The sequence below is a fragment of the Solanum pennellii genome, chromosome 10 (assembly GCF_001406875.1).
Source record: "Solanum pennellii chromosome 10, SPENNV200".
Taxonomy (NCBI): Eukaryota; Viridiplantae; Streptophyta; class Magnoliopsida; order Solanales; family Solanaceae; genus Solanum; species Solanum pennellii.
Window position 1 is genome coordinate 67,931,146 of NC_028646.1, and position 21,320 is coordinate 67,952,465.

General features: G+C 34.3%; 1 protein-coding gene and 1 long non-coding RNA gene across 2 annotated transcripts; both read left to right on the forward strand.

The window, feature by feature from the left end:
- The first annotated feature begins 1,168 nt into the window (after window positions 1-1,168).
- Window positions 1,169-3,708, forward strand: LOC107001688 (SKP1-like protein 1B). The gene is made up of 2 exons (XM_015199646.2): window positions 1,169-1,551; window positions 3,313-3,708. Exons 1-2 carry the CDS (start codon window positions 1,273-1,275, stop codon window positions 3,484-3,486), a joined length of 453 nt encoding a protein of 150 aa, XP_015055132.1. The 5' UTR covers window positions 1,169-1,272; the 3' UTR covers window positions 3,487-3,708.
- A 6,155-nt stretch (window positions 3,709-9,863) lies between these two features.
- Window positions 9,864-20,828, forward strand: LOC114074465. The gene is made up of 3 exons (XR_003574864.1): window positions 9,864-10,058; window positions 11,991-12,071; window positions 20,232-20,828. It is a non-coding gene; the product is annotated as an uncharacterized LOC114074465 (long non-coding RNA).
- The last annotated feature ends 492 nt before the right edge of the window (window positions 20,829-21,320 follow it).

A 21,320-nucleotide genomic window follows, 5' to 3' on the forward strand; every position in this document is an offset into this window, starting at 1 on the left:
AGAGAGAGAGAGAGAGAGAGAGAGAGAGAGAGAGAGAGAGAGAAAGAGAGAGAGAGAGAGAGACGCACACACACACACACTTCGATCACTAATAATTGTAACATCTCGTAAACTGAAATAACTAGGAAGACGCTAATAATTGGAAATAGGCATTTTTGGAAAGAATGAAAATCTAGAAATTTTATTAAGCTATAATAAGTTGAGTCTTGACCAACAGCAAACGTACATAACTTCTAGATCTTGGAATGATCTTTCCAATGTTGTTGAGTTTGCGTGATTCCAAGATCGTATGGTTGAGTTATGCCCTTCACAAGTTGGGTTGTTGGAATAAGAAAAATCCAATCCGAATTTTTAAAGGGTAGTTTGGTCATCTTGCCTAATTTTTTTGTATTGGGTAATTAAGTTAGGATCTAATTAGAATTAAATCAGTTTATACTTTTATCAAATACGCTTTGGGTTTAGAGAAAAGAGAAAAGAAGAGGAGAAAGGAGAAGAGAAGCAAGATTCGTCAAGATCGTTGAGTTAGTTGTGGATTTCGTCAAAGGGTGATCCCTACAAGTTATGTGAGATAACATAGCATTGCTTTAGTTCACCCACGCGTCAATCATGAATTTATTCAACGAATTTAGTTCTTTGAAAGTTTACAAATTAAGTTCTTAATGAACATTATATTGTTGAAGGTTTCGTTTGAATTCTTGTGGTTATGTTGTTGAAGTTTTCTTGCGATTTGATTCATGCATACGAGTGTAATTTGGTTTGAATCTATCATATATTTATGGTATAAATGATTCTAAGTGTTTGGAGAAAGAATCATTGAAGTTTAGAGAATTTAGAGCTGAAAAATTGGAGAAGAGAAGTCGTCAAGCACCTGGGAAAGGGGTTGGGCGTTGCGCCAGTAGCGCGCCCGAAAAGAGATTCTGAACTTTCACACTTTAATTTTTATTTTTAATTTTTTTATTTAATGCACAGACTGCCCTATTTATATTTCTCAAGCTTCATAAGTCGATAGACTTATTTAGGCCGGGTAAAAAACCTTTTCCTTAAATAGATTCCAAAATTTATAGCTCAATCCTATCAAATTACAAGTTAAATCAGACAGGCCCAATTGGTTTAGCCCATATTAACGCTCTAATAAAAGGATGATTTTGACCAAAAACCTAATAAAAGTAATATAAGTAGCAAATCCTACCTGGTTGTCTCACTATTGCCTCTTTTTCTTCTCTCTGGCCTATGTTTAGGGTTTGTTGATCGGTTCACAATTTTCTTTCAAAGATGATCGTTTTGAGAAGCTCCAATGGAGAGACCTTTGAGGTCGATGAGGCGGTGGCGCTGGAATCGCAGACCATTAAGCATATGATAGAGGATGGCTGCGCTGACACCAACATCCCTCTGCCCAACGTTACTAGCAAGATTTTAGCCAAGGTCATTGAATACTGCAAGCGCCATGTGGAGGTTGCTAAAGCTGAGGATAAGACTGCTGAAGAGGATCTCAAGACTTTTGATGCTGAATTCGTTAAAGTTGATCAGAGCACCCTTTTCAATCTCATTCTGGTATGGATCTTTTTAAATCTATATGTATATCTTAGTTGATTCGTATGTGTTTTTGATTACGATGTGCCGATGGTTCAATTATTAGTGTGCAGGATTATTGATTCTTTAATTAATTTATCTAAAATTATAGTTGGATGACAATTAGAGGTTTAATTCTAAGTGGAGACAAAAAAACATTAGGTGATTCATCCCATCTATTCTAGCTTCACCTGATATTTGTTGTTGATGGGATATTTTAGAAATTCCACGGAATTAGTCGAGGTGCGTGAAAGCCGACCATGCCATGTGTAATCTCACAAATAGAGTCTAGGATCTTATCCCCTACCCTGTGAAGTTAGAGGTTTTTTTATGGAAGACCATTGACTCAAGTAGAACACATCAAAGCACCATTTCAGTAAAAGAGAAAGTTGTATCAAAACCAAAAAGAAGGAACATGTCTAGATTTGGAAGTTCTTTAATTTTTCCATTTACCCTAAGTAACATTCTCTTACAGTCAATGACATGTTCTAACTAGAAAGTACAACTATTTGTTAGAATTTCCTTTTTTTTTTTATTAAATTCCATTCCAATCAAGGATCATCTCATATAAAATTAATGAGAATATTATTAGTTTTGTGTAATTAGTTTGGTAAATTTTTTTTAGGTTTTGTTTATTTTGTTAATATATAGTAGTTTGTCAATTCACCTTTTACTTTTGGCTACCATTACCTATAGACATCGCTTATGTTTGTTGTCTCTTCCATAGACTGAGTTTCCGCTCTAGTTTGCTCATGTTTAAGCTTCAATGGTAATACACATTGAGTTTATTAGGGTGGTCACAAATAAATTAATCAATCAATTATGTCTCAGTCCCAAACTAAATCATCTATTCCATATTCTTTCTGCTTTGTTTGGCTCAAAGGACATTTATATGTGTAGTTGTTTTGTTGTAGTAACAATAAACTGCAGTTGGTTGTAGTTGTTAGAAGTAATGAAATGGCGTTTGACTGCTACTTCTATAGTTCTATTAGTCTGTTATATTTGGCAAAAAAACAATTTCCTTTGTCATGGTCAAGTGGACTTTCTATTGCATAGTACAACAGTATAGTACTATAGTCTTAAAACGATGGGTAAGAACTAAGAAGATTTGTTGTAACACAAAAATTGGAAATAAAACTAAAACATACTTGTAATTTTAAAATTATAGTGAAGCATATTTTTACTTTTAGAGCATGTAGTCATACTTCATTTTGTTGCCTATTTTAAGAAATAGATGCTATGTGGACATGTTTGCAGCACATTTTGATTTACATGTTTGATATGCCTCTCTGTTCCACCTCCTGAGTTCTTGCCTGGATATTTTCAATCTGTAGAGTGGCTAACAATTGTTGAAAGTGTTTTTTAACTGTTAAATTTTGCTTCTTTTTTTATTAAGCTTACTTATAGGTTACCATTTCTTTTTAGTTATTTTTATTAGCATTTAATGATTTACAATTGACCCTCCCTCTTAGTATCTTTGTAGAGATGTTCTTTTACCTTTTTGTCTGTTGAGAGCTTGTATTTGAGGTTTACTGTGTTTAGGTGATCTCATCCTATGGGTGTTGTTACTGTTCCTTGCATATAGTTGTTATTGCTTTGCTATTCGTTGCCATGTTTCTTCACCTATTTTTTCGTTTTATTACTGCTTGGAGTATTTCACTTGGTATGTTGATATTGAGAGCTTTTATAGAGGTTAAATATCCTTTGTGGTTGCATTGAATCATTTGCCTTGTCTCTTTACAGGCTGCCAACTATTTGAACATCAAGAGCTTGCTGGATCTGACATGTCAGACAGTAGTAGACATGATCAAGGGAAAGACGCTTGAAGAGATACGAAAGATATTCAACATCAAGAATGACTTCACTCCTGAAGAAGAGGAAGAAGTCAGGAGGGAGAATGCCTGGGCATTCGAGTGAATTTGAGTCTGTTAAGCGTCCATATATGATGATAGATCAACAATATACTTTAGTAAATGCTATGAATAACTTATATTAGTAAGTGTGTGAGTGTTGTTTCTTGCAACTTCTGCCTTTGTGAGTTGAACCTCTTTTGCTCTGTTATGCCATGGTTTCTTATGTTCTATGTAAAAATTGAAAATAAAATCATGTTGGTAGCTGATGTCCATTTTCTTTGATCCATTATTGGAGATTCATATTGTTTCTTGTGTTTATCATCGTTGGTGCATTTAGCTTCTTTACTCTTTACTTAAATGTAAGGTCAATTCCTTGGCTTGTGCATTGTGCATTGTGCAATGGTTTGGTCGTGTTGTTTTCTGTCACAGAAGGATGTTAGACTAGAGAGTGTGTGTTGCCTGTTGTGGCTAGTCTTATATGGGCATGGTATTTGAAGGCACATAATGAATGGCCTAGTGTTTGTAGGTTCTTACCTTGAAGCCCGCTTTAGGCAGACTCCGTTGAGAGTTCGAGTGTCACTAAGAGATAAAGAATCCCACTTTGGTGGGTGATAAAGTGTGATGGCCTTGGGCCAATGAGTTTTGCATTATGAGAAGAATCAACGTTTATCATATTTAAGAGTTGTATATGTCAAGTTTGACCTTCATATCTTGTTCATGGTGATTTCTTCACTGGTCTTTCTCCTCATTAAGCGTGGCTCTACAACTATACTTGGGTTTTGTTTGTTTTTAAGTTTCCGTGTTCTTACTGTGTGATTATTTACATGTTTGTTTCAGTCGGATCTGGGTAACGTTACCTGTTGTGGCAGGATGACTGTCTAGACCTTGTATTCTTGTTGTTGTTTACACGACATTATGTCCCTGTTGGTTGTAGGTAGCTGGTATGGAAATATACTTACAATTTTGCCAATGTAGTTCGTTGTGTGATGGTCATATTATGAATGTGCTCTAAGGAGATCCTTTTCGTTAGTATAGTATGTCGCTAACACAGAACAAAGAAGGAACGGAGAGGAAGAAGGAAAAATAAAGCAAATCATGATATAACCTTTTGAACGAGAAATTCGCTCTTGTCAAGTGTGTTGGACAATAGCCATCATTCAAATTGTTGGACTGGAATTAACGTGTTTTACTAAACCAAATACAACAAAAAAAAATTAGAACATGTTTTATTTTTCCTCTTCAGAGAACTTTGTGTTTATGATTGATTTTCTATTATATGATTCATTCACTATTAATCACATAGTGAATGTTTAACAAAAAGAAAAAGAAACAAACATTTCCAGCTCACTAGGGTGTGAAATTGAGTTAAAAACAGAGAACTCACCCAAATAATTATGGGTTGAGTTTAAGGTAATTTATTTAAACATTAACCATTTTAGAATGGTTGACAACTTAACCTTATTTGATTCTTACTTCAGCCCACTTTTTGTCTTCATAAAATCACAAATATTGCCTAATAGTTTTCATCATATCTAGTAGGATTAGATCTCAGATCGGATCGAGTCTTGGGTCCTAGGTCAAGGTTGGAATCAGATCGAATTCCAAATCAGGGTTGGATTGTACATCACGTGTTTCGGGTTAAGGCCAGAGTCGGGTCTCGGATTCCTAGTTGGGGTCTGGGAGGATCTCAGGTCATGATCGATTTGGATCACGTTTGGATTTCGAGTTTCAGATCGGTATTTGTGTTGGATTGTGGATTTCGAATTTCGTGTTGCGGTTGGATCTTGTGTCTCGATTTTTGGGTCTGGTTGTCTCTCTTGGCCCGAGTCTTCAAGTCTCAAGTTCCAAGTCGAGTTTTAGGTCTATAATTTTTTGGTTTTTTATTTTTAGCAAATTTGATCTCTTTTCTTTTCATGAATTGCGTAAGTATGTCAATAATGTTTAGATTAAGCAAGTCAAAATGGATGGATCATGATTCAACTTAATTTTTAATTCAGTTTAATCCACTTAATTTAGTCCAAAATAAATTTTAATACATGATGATTCAACTGAATTTTTAATTCAATCAATTTAATTTTTAACCTCTTTAGTTTAAGCTCGATCTCTGTATTTAACACAACAAACAAACATGATTGTAATTTATGGTTGATTATTTGACGAATTTTTTACTTAAAGAGAAAGGTTATCAATTTGTTGAGTTTGAATACAGGGATTAGACCGAAGTGTGAAGAAAAGGGAAATGAAAGAAAAAGATATTGTTATCACTGCTTTTATCCCAATTTACGTAATGAATTTCATTTTTTGAGAGTCAAACAGTTTAAATTTGACTGAAAATTTGCTCATAAAATCATAAAAAATTTTAAAATGAAATTATATATTTGTAATCTGCGTAAAAAGTAATCTAAGATACAATAATTAACAACTCAAAATATTTAAAATATATATATGAAAAATTTACGGTAAAAATTAAACTTGTTTAAATGTCGATATCCAAGATGTTTCATATAAATTGGAACAGAGGAAGTACCATTTGTTATTGGACCAGTCTCTGGGCACGCGCGTGTACCCCATACGTCAATAAGTAAAAGGGAAAATTATATATAATAGCAAACTATTAATTTAACTTAAATGTTATAACCATAGTTTGATTTAATTGTATCTCATAACAAACTGTTGTTATTTCGCCTCTCTCCTGTTGAATCTCGCTCGTCACTCTCATTCTCTCCCTCTCCTCTCACTTTTATACAAAACATAAATGTATAAAATATGTTTGTATTTGTATAAAACGAGAGAAAATTGTATATAGACGTATATTTTCGTTCCCCTCTCCCAGATCTCGCTCTCTCACTCGCCTCTCTCACTTTATACAAAAACCCAAATGTATAAAATGTGTTTGTGTTTGTTTAAAGCGAGAGAAAATTGTATATACACATATAAATGTATAAAATATGTTTGTATTTGTATAAAACGAGAGAAAATTGTATATAGACGTATATTTTCGTTCCCCTCTCCCAGATCTCGCTCTCTCACTCGCTTCTCTCACTTTACACAAAAACCCAAATGTATAAAATGTGTTTGTGTTTGTTTAATGCGAGAGAAAATTGTATATACACATATATTTTCGTTCCTCTCTATCCCCTCTCCCAGATCTCGCTTGCCACTCTCCCAGATCTCGCCCGCTCACTTGCATCTCTCACTTTATACAAACATAAATGTATACATTGTGTTTGTGTTTGTATAAAGCGAGAGAAAATTGTATATACAAATGCATATATTTTCGTCCTGTACACTTATGATTATACAAATACGATTTTCCTCTGCCCAATTTATTTTGTCTTTCTCTCTTTCTCACTTTATACAAACACAGATTATATAATTGACCTTTTGTATATGTATACCAAAGCAGATTATACATCTGCTTTATTTTGTATATATATAACGAAATTACACAATTGTTTTTTTTATATATATATAGCGAAATATACATACTTATGTTTATTATGGAGCACAATTATGCAAACAATAACTATAACATACAAATACGATTTTTATGTTTGCAATATGTGAAAGTTACTCCAAGTAAAAACTCTTATAAAGTTAAATAAATATTATTTTAAAATGTAATACCAAACATAACATCAATGAATCCATCTTACTATTTTCTTTTTTTAAAAACAAGGGTGAAACTATAATATTATAATATTAGATTTGATCTTGTGCGTAACTTTAAAACAATTAACCAAACCTTCGAAATATAATTTATAAAAAAACATAAAATGTCATTTGATTCATTTAATACAAGGTAATCAAACTTAATCATTGTAGGATAATGTAGAAGTCATACTTGATAATTCTAATCTTATGAATTCATCTTCCTAAAAAAAAAATTCAGTGTTTCTAAATAAAGTGAAGATATCAAATTTGCTATATACTGTATGTTAATCTCAAATCATAGATAAACTAATTCAATTCTTTTTTATATTAATGATCTAAATCTTACTAACAAGCAATAGAAGATGGGAAATTAGAGAAAAGAAAGGAACTTTACTACGTAGATTGGCCAGTGGAAGAACCCAAGAAGACAAATTCGTATTTAGTAATGTTATATATTGATTTAGCGGTAACTCTTCGTATTTATATACTTATTTAAGAACACTTATTCAATTTTAATTCTTTTACCAATTACATATGACTCTTGAAATTCTAGAGATCCTAATTGACTCTTGTTCTTTTATATTACCTTTCTAATAAATAATTTGCTTTTCAAAAAATAATTAAAATATCATTATTTAATATTTAATTAATTAAATGTTAGATTTAATTTAGGGTAAAATAGTAATCTAACTTTTCTTCTTTCGAACTTTCCATTTTTAATAATATATAATGATATTGAGGGAGAGGCCTGCGAGACATGTTTGAATGGTAAAATACAATTAAATTCGACCTTCATTTGCTATGCAGTCATGAACTCGTCCCTTCAAGCTTGCCTAAAAAAAGGATTACATGATTTACATTTTTATGTAATTTGCGAGATATGACGTAGTGAATAAGTTATAACAAAGTGTTTATTGGAAGGCTTCTGGTTAAAAAATAAAGAAAAACTTTCACATATAGCAAACACAAAAGTCATATTTGTATGTTATATCTATAGTCTGGATAATTTCCCTCCATAGCAAACATAAATATTTATATTTCGCGATACATATCAAAAGAAAGCAGTTGTATATAAAAAATTTCTGTTGCAGTATACATATACAAAAGATCAATTGTATAATATATGTTTGTATAAAACGAGAAAGAGAAAGACAAAAGAAAACTGGACAGGAGAGTATTTGTATTGTATAATTATAAGTGTATAGTACGAAACTATATGTATTTGCATGTGTATATACATTTTTCTCTCGTTTTATACAAACAGAAACACAATTTATACATTTCATTTGTTTGTATAAGCGAAAGAGGCGAGGGTGACGAGCGAGATTTGGGAGAGGGGAACGAAAATATATGTATCTTTACAATTTTTTCTCGTTTTATACAGATACAAGCACATTTTATACATTTGCTTTTGTATAAAAAGCGAGAGAAGCGAGGGTGAGAATGAGAGTGACGAGCAAAATTCACCAGGAGGCCAAATAATAACAATTTGCTATGAGTTACAATTAGATCAAACTATAATTATATATATTAATTTGAATTAATAATTTTAGCCACCTAAATTTGGCACAAACTTTCATTTAGACACCTTAACCACCTTTTGTTCATTTTAAACACCTTATGTAGATGCCTACTATGTCATTTTGGCACTTTTATTATAATCAGCAAAAACACCGAGGAGAGTGTAATACACTCGCCTATGATGTGTCAAAGCAACAAATTACTGAAGACATGTGGCATAAATATCAAAAATAATTAACAATAAATGTACTACAAATAAAAACATATTTTTAAAATTAAATAGTTATTTACTTAAAAAAATAAGTTATATTTTAAAAAAATAATAAAACCTGCAATACCTATCCTTCTTTCTCACCATCTTCATCTCTCCTTCTCATACCACCATGAACATATTTTCAAATTTGATAAAATTATGGAAGGTAATGGAATCAAAAGTACTTTATCTATTTTTACTATCATCAGGTCATGATAATCTTCACCTCCGCTTCTATCTCTTTTATAAATAAATGAAGTAGGGGATGCACCAACTTAACTTTCTCCATAAAAGAAGTGACCTTTTTGACCTAATTGTCTTTCAACAAATTTCATCATTTTTTTCTTTTTGACGAGATAGTCAAAATTATTAGGACCAGATAATTTTTGCTTTCCTAGAGGTAAAATTGCATATTGAAGGACAAAAAAGGAAAGGGATCTTAGAAGATTAATATCGCTAGATCCTAGATGTGAGCAATAAAAAGATATGCACCACCATTAAAACCTTCAGATTCACGGTCTAATTCTGTTTTTTTCTTCTTTGACAAAGATTTTGAATAATTTCGGCAATGTTTATGACGATAGAATAGTGAGAAAATTAGGGGGAGAAGGTTGGATACAATGGTGGATAATAGAGCAGGTGTTGGAAGGAGAGAGAAGGAAGAAGAAGAAACAAAAAAAAAAGTAAAAATGTACAATATTTAAACTTTTCATGCGCTCAAGAACAGTGTAAGACACACAATATGACAACTCAACAAAAAGTATCAAAATGACATAACAGACATAAGGTGTCTAAAATGAATATAGTCTAGTTAAGGTGTCTAAGTGAAAGTTGATGACAAGTTTAAGGGGCCACTGATGGGTTCCCCATTTGCTATTATATACCATTTTTAAAAAAGAGTAATAAATGGACATTAAGTCATAAATGAATAGTGGTTGATCAAATATTGGCCCCACCCTTGTCGCAAACGGATCACAAACAAGCATAAACTACTTCTTCTTCTCCATCTTCAATATATATCTCATACTGCTTTATGGGAGGGTTGAGTTGAGAGCTCAACAATGGCAGAAAATGAGTCGTTATTAGTGAGCAACAACGGCAGGGAAGTGGTGCTAGCTGAGCGAAAAAGTGAAGCAACTGAAAGGAAAACTACCATACCTTCTTCTCGTGTTGTTTCTCTCGATGTCTTTCGAGGCCTCTGCGTTTTTGTAAGCAAAATTAATTTCTACCTTCATTCAATAGATTTTGTTTACTTATGAGATAACATATCAATATTCCGCCTAGATTTTTGAGGAAACAGATTAAATTGATTTTCCTTTATTTATGTTTTCGGGAATATCGGAACTTGGAATTGGTATAGTCCACGACTTCTCTTTCTATCTTTTTCTGCTTTTAAAATTCTTCTTGGCAGAAAAAAAATGATTTTTAGCTTTCATTTTCCCCTAAATTTGTTTAAAATTGAGTGAGTTAGCAACGGAGTATATTGAAGAGTGTGCTTCGTTTTCCCTTTGAGGAAGAACGGTTGACGTAATAGGTAGGTTTGGATCCGAAAGCATGTGATTATGCAGCTCTGGAAAATGTTATAGCGTTTGCTGGGGCAGAGGTATCTCTTAGCACACAATTATACATTACATGCTTTTAAGTTTCCATATCTAGTAGCGGAATTAGCGGAGTTCTCGATATTGAGAATGCGTAACTAGTGAATGAGTGAAGTTCAGTTTTACATTGGTTAATCAAGTAAATATTTGTTATAAGTCCATTGCACCACTGCATCTGAAGGCAGTGCACTGCCACTAAGAAACAGAAGTCCCGATAAAATTGCTAGTACAAGATGAACTCATATTGGCCAAAATGGAGAGAAGAAAATGGTAGAGAAATTTAGCAGAAAGCTAAAACTTTGTTGATGGGACATTTTGATCCCCTTTTGTATCTCATGCTCTCGTGGTTCTTGAGAAAGATTCAACAAAGTATCTATCTCAAAGCAATCTTTAAATGAATCCTCGAAACCACATTCACAAAGAAGATATGGCCACCTCTCTAAGTTTCATAACCCTTTATATTGTTTTATTCGTGCTCATAACAACTAAAATCACTTGCACCTGTCCCTATAAATATTGATTCTTAATGTTCATTGTAAAGATGCTTCTTTAACTACTAAGCTCCTTACTTTAAGATTTGGATTGATTGCTTAGTTTCTTTAATGATGATTTTGATAACTACCTTGTCCATGTTTATATTAAGGCAACAGAGTTCTTGTCACGATCCAATCCACTTAAGCCATGACCTGCGCTTAGTAGGCAGCTTATAACATTACAGGATTAAACGAAGAAGGAGAAAGACCAATCCTCTTCGCTTTCTGCAAGGTCTTGATCATGCATATGGTGCACAACATATGCATGACTAAGTTTCTGCTTATACCGAATCTCCTTGAGTCAGTCTTGTAAATTTGGTTTGTTTTAGTAAGGAGGTGACTTAGAACTTCTAAAGTTTTGTGGAAGTCACTATCTTTCGATTTTGATAGTCTCTTAGACTTATTATGTTGCTATTGTAGTAGGTTGGGTTGATGTTTATTCAATGCTGACAAGCTTTAAATTTATGGATTGCTCCTAATACTGAGAAAACTCTGTCGAATTTTCAACATGAAAAATGGTCTAGGCCTGCTCAGTAGGCTTAGACCTACTGAGCGCCGGTCATTGCTTAAGTGGATTGGGTTGTGACAGTTCTTTTCTTTTTCTTCTCGCTTGTAGAAATTTCACCCGATCTTTTATTTTGCTTAGTGCTTTCAGCTTATGATGTTTGTGGATTACGCTGGTTTTGTTTTTCCGAGCATTGCTCACTTTCAATGGAATGGTGTCCGCTTGGCAGACTTTATAATGCCTTTCTTCCTATTTGTTGTTGGACTTCCCCTGGCAATTGTAAATACGGTATCTATACTTTGATCTTCAGATAAAATCGTGGACATAAACTCAATCATAATGAAAGATATAGGCTTATGATGCATAGTGCTCAGACTTGCATTATGATATTTTGTACTATGTGTTGTCAATTTATAAATAAATCATTTAAGTAAGGTCATGCCTGTCTCCAGGTAGTTGTTGCTCATAGCACATTCTGAACCTTATCCTCTTTCAAAACTGCAGATAGTTTTAGACATAACTGGGGCAACCTTGAAAGTGTGATTAGGACCTTGAAACTTTTTATCCTTGGGATTTCCCTTCAAGGTAATTTTGTGTGCTGGCATATCTCAAATCAATATTATGGCTCACTACTAGTGTTGACCGCATAACAATATTCTGCAACTATAAGCCTGAAAATATGTCTATTGAAATGGATCTTCTATACCCCATACTTTGCAACAAACGAGTCTGTTTTAATTTTGTGATATACCAGATAGGATATTGCTCAGGTTCTTACAAATGAAACGAAGTTCAATGATGGAACGATTTTCTTCTTGAGAACTTGCACATTCAAAAGACCAGCTAGCTCGTCTATGTCTGGCATTTCCTTGGTCCATCAGCTTCTGTAGAATATAGGAGTTGCACGTAAAAAAAGCTCTCGAGCTCGGCTAGCTTCAGTTAGTAAATAAACCAGGTAAGTTTAAAGGCATTTTCACAATGGACAGCTAACAACATGAAGAAAAAGATATGTTTAATCAACAAGAATGTAAATTTACAGGTAGGTTAAGTTCAACGAGAAGACAATGTTCAGCGTTAAGGTACTATATTTTAATTCCTGAGAGGAAAAGCATCACCAGAAAATAGTCATTGGAGTTTAACTAGGATACAGATTGTTGGATTCTATGCTTTTGTTGTGTGGATGAAGGGCTTTCCCGCTTTGGTATTGATGACCTTTTCTTTTATTAGGAAGTAAGACAACCGAAAGGAGAATTAAGAGAAAGTGATTATTCCCTCGAGCCATTGGAGTTTAAATAACTAAGTGTACATATCCTAAGAAAGGAATAGAGAATCAAATTACATAATTACAGGAGTAAAATAAGATTTACAATATTTACTAGATCCTAGAATACTCTAGAATATCAATGAAATTCTAAAACTCCCCCTAAAGCTGGTGCTTATAAATCAATGTACCAAGGTTGTTACAAATGTAGGTAATGCGAGAACCAATTAGGCACTTGGTGAATATATCAACAAGTTGATCATTTGACTCACATATTTTGTGACATGTCTCCTACGAGTTTTTTTTTTCTCTAAATCGAGGGTCTTCTGGAAATTTCCCAAGGAGGTAGAAGTAAGGTTTGCATACACTCTAACCCTTCTTAGATCCTACTTATGGGTTTCACTTTGTCTCTTGTTGTTGTTGAAGTGACAATTCATCTCAATGTGTTTAGTTCTCTCATGAAAGATCATACTTGATACAATATGAAGAGTAGCCTGGTTATTGCACTTAAGATCCATTGGATTGATTACTTCAAACTTTAATTGTTTGACCAATTAGTTAATATAATTAGTTCTCAAGTTGTCATAACCATTGCTCGGTATTCAACTTCTGCAGTAGATTGAGCCATTGTATTCGTCCTTACTTTTCTAAGATTCCACATTAACTCCTATCGTAGCACAATATCTAAATATAGACCGCTAATCTAAAAGTGATCCTACCCCATCGACATTTGTGTGTTCAACAATCTTCTCATGACGTCAATTATAATTGTTTTTATCTATAGTTGTTAACTATTAACAGAAGTAGTTGAGCTGGTAGGAAGTTAAAAAACAGTTCTAGAGATTTGTTAAAAAAGACACTGTTCATTTCAGGGAAGAGTTTTAACTAATTTTCCGTTCAAATTTTGTGGAACCTTAGAACTAGTATAAGTACTTGTAATCTAATAGTTAAGAGACATATTTTGGAGAAAGAAGAGAAGTAAAAGAGTAGTTGTTCCATAAATCTTTCATTCTATTGTTGTAGAGGAGCAGTTTCCCTACAACAATTATCATTTTTCTCCACTAATTTTGGAATATCACGATCGTTAAAATGCAATTATTTGCTATGATTTTATGAATTGGAGAAGACGTACAATTTCATCCCAATAATAATCACATAGAGATTCCATAACTGCATTACAACACTCGCAAGAAAGACAAATGTCAAGTCAAGTAACTCTGACATAATTGACCTTACTAACTAGCATTCTCTAAACGAATTCTCTTATTGTGGTAGAAGTTTAATGTCCGGGTAGATGAAAGTGTCAATGAGTCTATCATATTTGTCTATTACAAGTCAATATAAGTATCAATGAGTCTACAACTTGTCATACTTATCTCCTTAAGAATATCTAGGGCAAACTTACACTGTGATATGACAATTCCTAATTTGGAGGTGTGACCTCAATGTTGCAATGTGCATGGTCTGGGAAGGGCCCGCTAATAAGTGTCTATTGTAGGCAGCCTTACCTTGTATTTCTACCTGAGGTTGTTTTCAAATTTTGAATTCGTGACCCTCCTGGTCTAATGGTAGTAACATTACCAATTATTCTAAGACTCCCCTTCAAATTATAAGTATGTTGATAAAATACAAGATGTTCAGCCTCCAAATAAGTCATACCAACCACTTGAATGACGGTGCTGAACTTATCAAACTGTGCTCAAGGGGACCATCTCAAACCATATAGGATCAACACAACTAGCATACAAGACCTCAGAAGGCCATATTATGATCGATAAAAACTTTGTCAAGTCTAGCTAATAAAGAGGCCAATGACTAACAATAATCATGGATATATGAAGGCCAAAAATGTTATTTTAGCCACGGGGAGATAGTATCACTATGATCAAGTCCACATATTTGAGTATAACCTTTGATAACAAGGTAGGCTTTAAGTCAAACAATTTGACCATGTGAATCAACTTTGACCGGATACCACCATCGACAACTAACAAGTGATTTACCAGGAGGCAGAGGAATAAACTTCCAAGTGCCACTAGCAAGTAAAAAAATACATCTCTTCAATGATAGCCTGTCACCATTCACAATGACATAACGCTTCACTTGCGGACTCAGGGATATAAATAGAGGACAAAGATTACACAAAGGCATAATGAAGCGATAATAAACTATGATAGATCAAACAAGTATAATGGGGATTGGGATTAAGAGTGGATTAAATACCTTTTCGAAATGCAATCAATGGACTGGTAAAAGACTAGTCCCTAGTAGGCAAAAGATTCAGGTTAAGAATTGAATCATCTATACGTGATGTTGGACACTGAAGTCGATGATAAATCAAGAATGGTGGAGTTGTAGAAGGTTGAAAAGCTGAACTAGGATTTTAGGTGATTGAAAAGGAGTTATAGGTAAGGGAATTGGAGTTGTGGGTGATGATGAGGGGAAGATAGTTATTGAATCTCCAAAAGATGGAATTAGTAACAACATTTAAAATGTCTAAGTGATCATATGGATTGGTGAAGTATGGTTGGGTTTGGAAAAAAGTAACATCAACAAACATAAGACACTGTTGAAGATCAAGTGATTAGCATCGATTCCTTTTTGTGTCCTCTAGTAAAGTAGAAATGCTCATCTAAGGGCACAAGGAACTATCTTATTATTTCAAGAGTAAGTTTGTGAACAAACCACATGCTCTCAGAGACACAAGATGGAAGGAAAAGAAAACATAATATCTTGGATAGCCGAGGATTACATATGATTAATAAGATAATAGAATATGAAAATTGCATCCCCAAAAAATACAACAAAATATGAGATTGTATGTTTAGGGAATGAGAGTCTGAATGAGATGCCTATTCCTTCAATCTTGAACAACCATGACCTTAAATCTTCTCTATTAAATCGCAAGACCTCCATTCTTGACTAGAGCCGTCAAAATGGGCTTAGCCCATGAAGCTTGTCTAACCCAATCCATTATTGGGGTAGGGTTGGGATATAATTTTTCAAGCGCATTTAAAACTAACACTTATAAGCTCGACCCATATAAGCCCTTAGCCCTTGAGGCTTATCGAGGCCAGATCGGGGTCGGCTCATGGGCCAAAACTATTTATTCGAGGGTAAATTTCTAATTACTTAGATGAACATTGTGTTGTAATATTACGAATCTTATTTGATTTTTGTGTTAGATCATTTATCTCGAGATACATAGACTTAAATTGTGTGTAATTTGTTCTATATACACTCTATCCAAGTAGATTCACATGTATTTAGGATATAGAGTACAAATCCCGCGCCCTCACCTCCCTCCCATCTCACTCGCCACTCTCCTATCTCGCTCGCATATTTGGAACACATTACAACAGATACATGTATTTCACTTATCTAGTATCAGATACATGCTAATCATACTAGATATTTTTCTAGTAATATTGAAACAACACCATTGTTTGCCATATTTCATTTGAAAATTTTCTCATTTTCTTGATGCTATAGAATTTTAAGTTTGAAAAAAAAAAGGCCAGCCGCCCAAACACGCGGCCCCTTCTAGGGTTGGGTTAGGTTGAGAATTTTCAGGCCCTTCCAAATGAAGTGCCGGTCTGCCTAGCCCATCAAATTTCATAGCCCGCAAGTTGGGCCGGATGGGGATGGGCGGGCCATTTTTTGACAATTTTATTCTTGACCGTAAAGCAATTCGATTGGTGAAATTGATTGTTAGGACTCCTCTCTCTCTCCCTTTGTACTCTTTCTTCTTATTGGCCATTATAGGAAGAACCTTATTCCTGTTCCTATGGGGTTTTATTCCTTAGAGTCTCCCCAGGAGCTGCTAATTGATCTACTAGTTGGTCCAATTTTTCCAGAGATAAAAAACTTTACATGCTAAAACTCCAATTTCTGCATCATCTCACACAATTCTCCTACCTGTGAAGTAGGGGTTCCACTTGTTGGTTCTTCAATTCCCTTAGTGCCCTTCGCTATTGATGCCACTGATTCAATAGATCTTATACCACTATTAACAGAATTCTATGAGCTCAACTGAAAACTCAAGAATTCTATGCAAAAATGGGAACTCTACAGAGTAATTCGAGTGAAACGTAATTGAGACAAATGGGGGAGGAGAATTTAGAAGAAGATTGTAACTGAGACACATGTAAGTGTATTCATGATCAATCAATAGATGATTACTTCTTTTTGTATGTACTTTGATCAGATCTAACTTGGCTGAGGCCAACTGCCACTAACAAAATTTCCCGCCCTTAGTGTATTCAAAAACTCCTTACTAACATAACCAATTGAAATGCTGACATATCATCCCTAACGAATTCTATGCTTTATCTCCCCTATGTAAATCATATATCAGTACTCACCGGAGAAGTGGACTATCTAGTTGGAGAGTTGCTAGAAAGCAGTGGAACTCTGATGGGTGATTTTTAATTAAGGAGGTGAGTTCCCCAGAAGAATGAACATCCAGAGAGTCGTTGGACTTCTTCCCACGCACCAACACATGAGTGAATCTCGCCGGCAATTCAGACTTCTTCCCGATGTGTGACGACAAATGAAAAGTCTGATGATAATGGGTTTTCTGGTGTTTCTTTGCCGAAGAGTTCCAAACACGGTGGTGGTATTGGTTGAGGCTCAACAGCCGCCGACTGACTTATGTAATTTCTATATAGAATGAAATGATAATTGGTATAAGGAGATGTGCAAGATATTTAATGGACTTCAGAAACAAGGATTTCAGATCAATTCTAATATATTGGAGTTCATTAAGAATCATCGTGCTACTTAAGAAAAAGTAGGTCTCGTTATGCAAGAATACTAGAACACGTGAATCTGAAAGAGCCTACGATCAGATTTATTGTTCAAAAAATAATTTGCAGAAAAAAAAGAGATTTTATTTACGGAGTTTTGAGTAGAATACGATTATGAAGTGTATAAGAAAAGAAGGTTTGTATGGCTTAAACACGTGTGGAGATATCTATAATATCTGTCTTTCTTTTCTTTTATTGTTGTATTGTCGTTTTATGTTCTATTCGGGGCAACAAAGGTTGTGCTCTCTCAAAGTATAATTTTAATTTTCTATTCAATTCAAAATTAAAATTGAAGTATGATACTTTATATCAAATTGGTATATCAATACCGATTTGATCTGAGCTCTTTGAATTGGAATAAATTTGGCAGCGGATTGCGAATCTTGGTGATCTTCTCTATCTAATGAACGGGGATCCTCTTTAAAATCATTCGCTTGTAACACAACAAATAAAATACATTTACGTAGTTTAGGGATTATAAGCTTATTCATTTAGTGACTTTGGCACTGGACATTTCCATTTAAAATTTTGTTTAATCAATACTCTTAAGGGGTTATGTGAAATTAGGTCTTGGGCCTAACTCACACCCCAAAAGCTAGCTCAAAGGAAGGAGGATTGCCAAAGCCTTACAAAGAGTCCACCCATCTCATTAACCACCGATGTGGGACTTTTGTCATTCTTTAACACCCCACCTCACGCCCAGTGCTTAACAACTGGTGCGTGGGCAATTTTTATTTTGGGGGTCCCAACATCGGGTGAGATGGGCTCTACTCTAATTCCATGTAAAATTAGGTCTTAGGCCTAACTCACACTCCAAAAGCTAGATCAAAGGAAGGAGGATTGCCCAAGCCTTATAAGGAGTCCACCCATCTCATTAACCACCGATGTGGGACTTTTGTCATTCTTTAACAGGTTAAATGATATTTCTAGTGTGGAATTAGGTCAACATTTTTATTGGCAAGTAAGGGGTTTCCAAATAGATGGCTAAGTACCCTGCGATATTAGCCGGGGCCCGCGTACAAATGCACGCCCCTGCGCGCATTCCCTAAGTGACAATGGCAAGTCCCTGTGCGAATCACCCAAGCGACATCGGCAGACCCCTGCACACATCGGTTAAGCAACATCGGATGAGGCCAGCACATAAAGGCAAGCTTGTGCGCACATTTTCAAAGTGAAATCTATCAATTCCCGCGCAGAAGGCCAGGCCTCTGCGCGCATCTATTATGGGATATAACAGAAGCTACATCGGCCAAGGCCTGCGCAGAACAGCATGCCTTGTGCATCGCTCAAGCTACATTGGCATACCCCTCCGAACATCAGTCATGCGACATTGGACAAGGCCCACGCCCACACACAGCGGCAGACCCTTGTGCATATCGGCCAAGCGACATCAGACGATGTCGTGCACAAGCGCAAACCAATGCACGCATCACTAAAGCGATAACAACCGAGGCACCCGCATCCACCTGACATTGTCTAATGTCATAGCTTATTTTTTGAAAAATTTCTATACAAAAAAATATTTTTTGTTGAAAACTATTATTTTTCTATGTGAAAGTCATTTGTGCAAGCCGAAATGTGTATGATGAAGGGTGTGTTTGGTATGAAGGAAAATGTTTTCCATGGAAAATGTTTTCCTGGAAAATAAGTAGATTTTGAACTTATTTTCTAATGTTTGGTTGGTGAGTAGAAAATATTTTTCGAAAAATGTTTTTGAGAGACATCTTTTATTTTTACTAGAGTAGAAAATAATTTATAAAATTGAAAATATTTTTTAAAAACAATTTTTATTTGGGGTGGTGGCGGGGGGAGGGGGTAGGAGTGAAAAAATAAAATTTGAACTTTACAGTATTTTTAAAAAACAAAATTAATTTTATTGGTGGTTNATTGTTTTTATTCCCAAAAAAATATAATTTAAAATTGGAGGAGAGTTTTGGAAAATGTTTTCTTTAATTTTTGAAGGGAAGTCATTTTCCTTAATTTTGAGGAAAATGAGTACATTTTCCAAAACTTTTGTACCAACCAAACATGAGAAAATTGGAAAACATTTTCCAGAAAATGTTTTCCTTCATACCAAACACACTCGGAGTGTTTCTATTTTTTTCCTATTATATTATCTTTTCCGTAAAATCTCGATGTGTAAAAAAAAATTTCTTTTTGAGAACTATTGTGTTTTATATTTGGAAGTGATTTGTGCAAAAGGAATCGTGTTTGGTGGTTTTCTAAATATTTTTTGATATTTTTCCTATTTAATTTTTTTTTCCGAATTTTAGAATTCTGACTGATTGTGACTAATTGTTACAGTCAGTAGAATGATGCACAGTGGACAGAAGTTTCTTCTACACTGGTAGTTGCAGAGAAGATTAAGTTTTACGTTGGTTCTTGTATCATGTCCGAAAGTAAGAAAAATGATTAGAGAATCAAGAAAACCTTAGCTTAATTATTCCTTCAAGCCTTGGGGTTTAAAAAGCTAAGTGTACATATTCTAAGAAACAAAAAAAGAGAATCAAACTACATAATTTCAGGAGTAAATAAAGATATACTATATTTACAAGATCCTAGAATATTTACAAGATTCTAACACTACTGTTGTCTTCTAATTTTTTTCATACTATATAATTTTCTTGTATGATATCTGAACTTGTTGTTACTGATTCCACATTTGTTTCGTTTCAGGGGATTACTTGCATGGAACTCTGGTTTAACCTATGGTGTAGATATTGAAAGAATAAGATGGATGGGAATTTTGCTGGTAACTCTGATATTATTTGTTTTGCTTTTTGCTACCCTGGTATGAGATGACTAGATTAGCTACAAGATTAGTGTCATTTCATACTAGCACTGCCAGTTGAGATGAGTGTCGTCGCATTGCCTCCTACAACTTCTTTTGCTTTGTATCTATGTTTCTTATCCTTCCTAAGTGGTCCGTAAGTCTTCGGTCTTCCTTACTTAGACTTCAAAAGATTGCTTTCGCTTGTGCCCCTTGGCCCTCTGCTTGCTGTGAAGTATTGCTCTTGTTGTTCTTTTTAGTTTTGGTGAAAGTGCCTATATGGATTAACTTCCTATTTAGCTATTTCTGTGATAGATGCTGATTCTTCAATAGTAGCATCTAACATGGTTTCCCTGATTATTATAAGAAATTTTCATTTTCTTATTAGAAGGTTCACTAGTACCTAGGTCAATAGATAGGTGCAAGTGAAGAACTTATGCATGTAACCTGTTCATTTAAATTACTTGTTCAAAATATTGTACATTTCTTTTCATTTATACAGAGAATAGCAGTTGGATATATCATAGCATCTTTGTGCGAGATTTGGCTTCCATGTCACGGGATGAAAAGAGTAGCCTTTTAAAAAAATTATATTTGGCAATGGTAAGACAACTACATCCCTGGTTTTTAGTAGAATTTTTGTTTTGATTGTGCAATTACTAGGAGTAATACATCTATCTTCTGTTTCCGCATCTTGAAAGTATTATTGCTTTGGAAACTGAAAAGGAAGAATATAAATCAAGTATCTTAACAATGTTGATTTTCTTTTTCCTTTCGATAAATGGAACGCAATCAGATAAACCCTAGAGCTTTAACGATTTGTTATGGTATCAAGAAAAATCTTAGTCGCGGGCCAGTTTTTTTCCTTAGTGGAACTGTAAGTATGTCTTGTCAACTTCTCATAAGTAGGCATTTATCCCCTTTAAGTTATATAAAAATCTAGCTTGCCACTAGTGGAAGTCAAACCCACGACATGTTGGTACAAGGTCTCAACC

Coding starts and splice junctions, on each gene's coding strand:
- LOC107001688 (XM_015199646.2), top strand. CDS start 1,273: ATGATCGTTTTGAGAAGCTCCAATGGAGAGACCTTTGAGGTCGATGAG. Junction 1,552..3,312: donor CCCTTTTCAATCTCATTCTG/GTATGGATCTTT, acceptor GTCTCTTTACAG/GCTGCCAACTATTTGAACAT.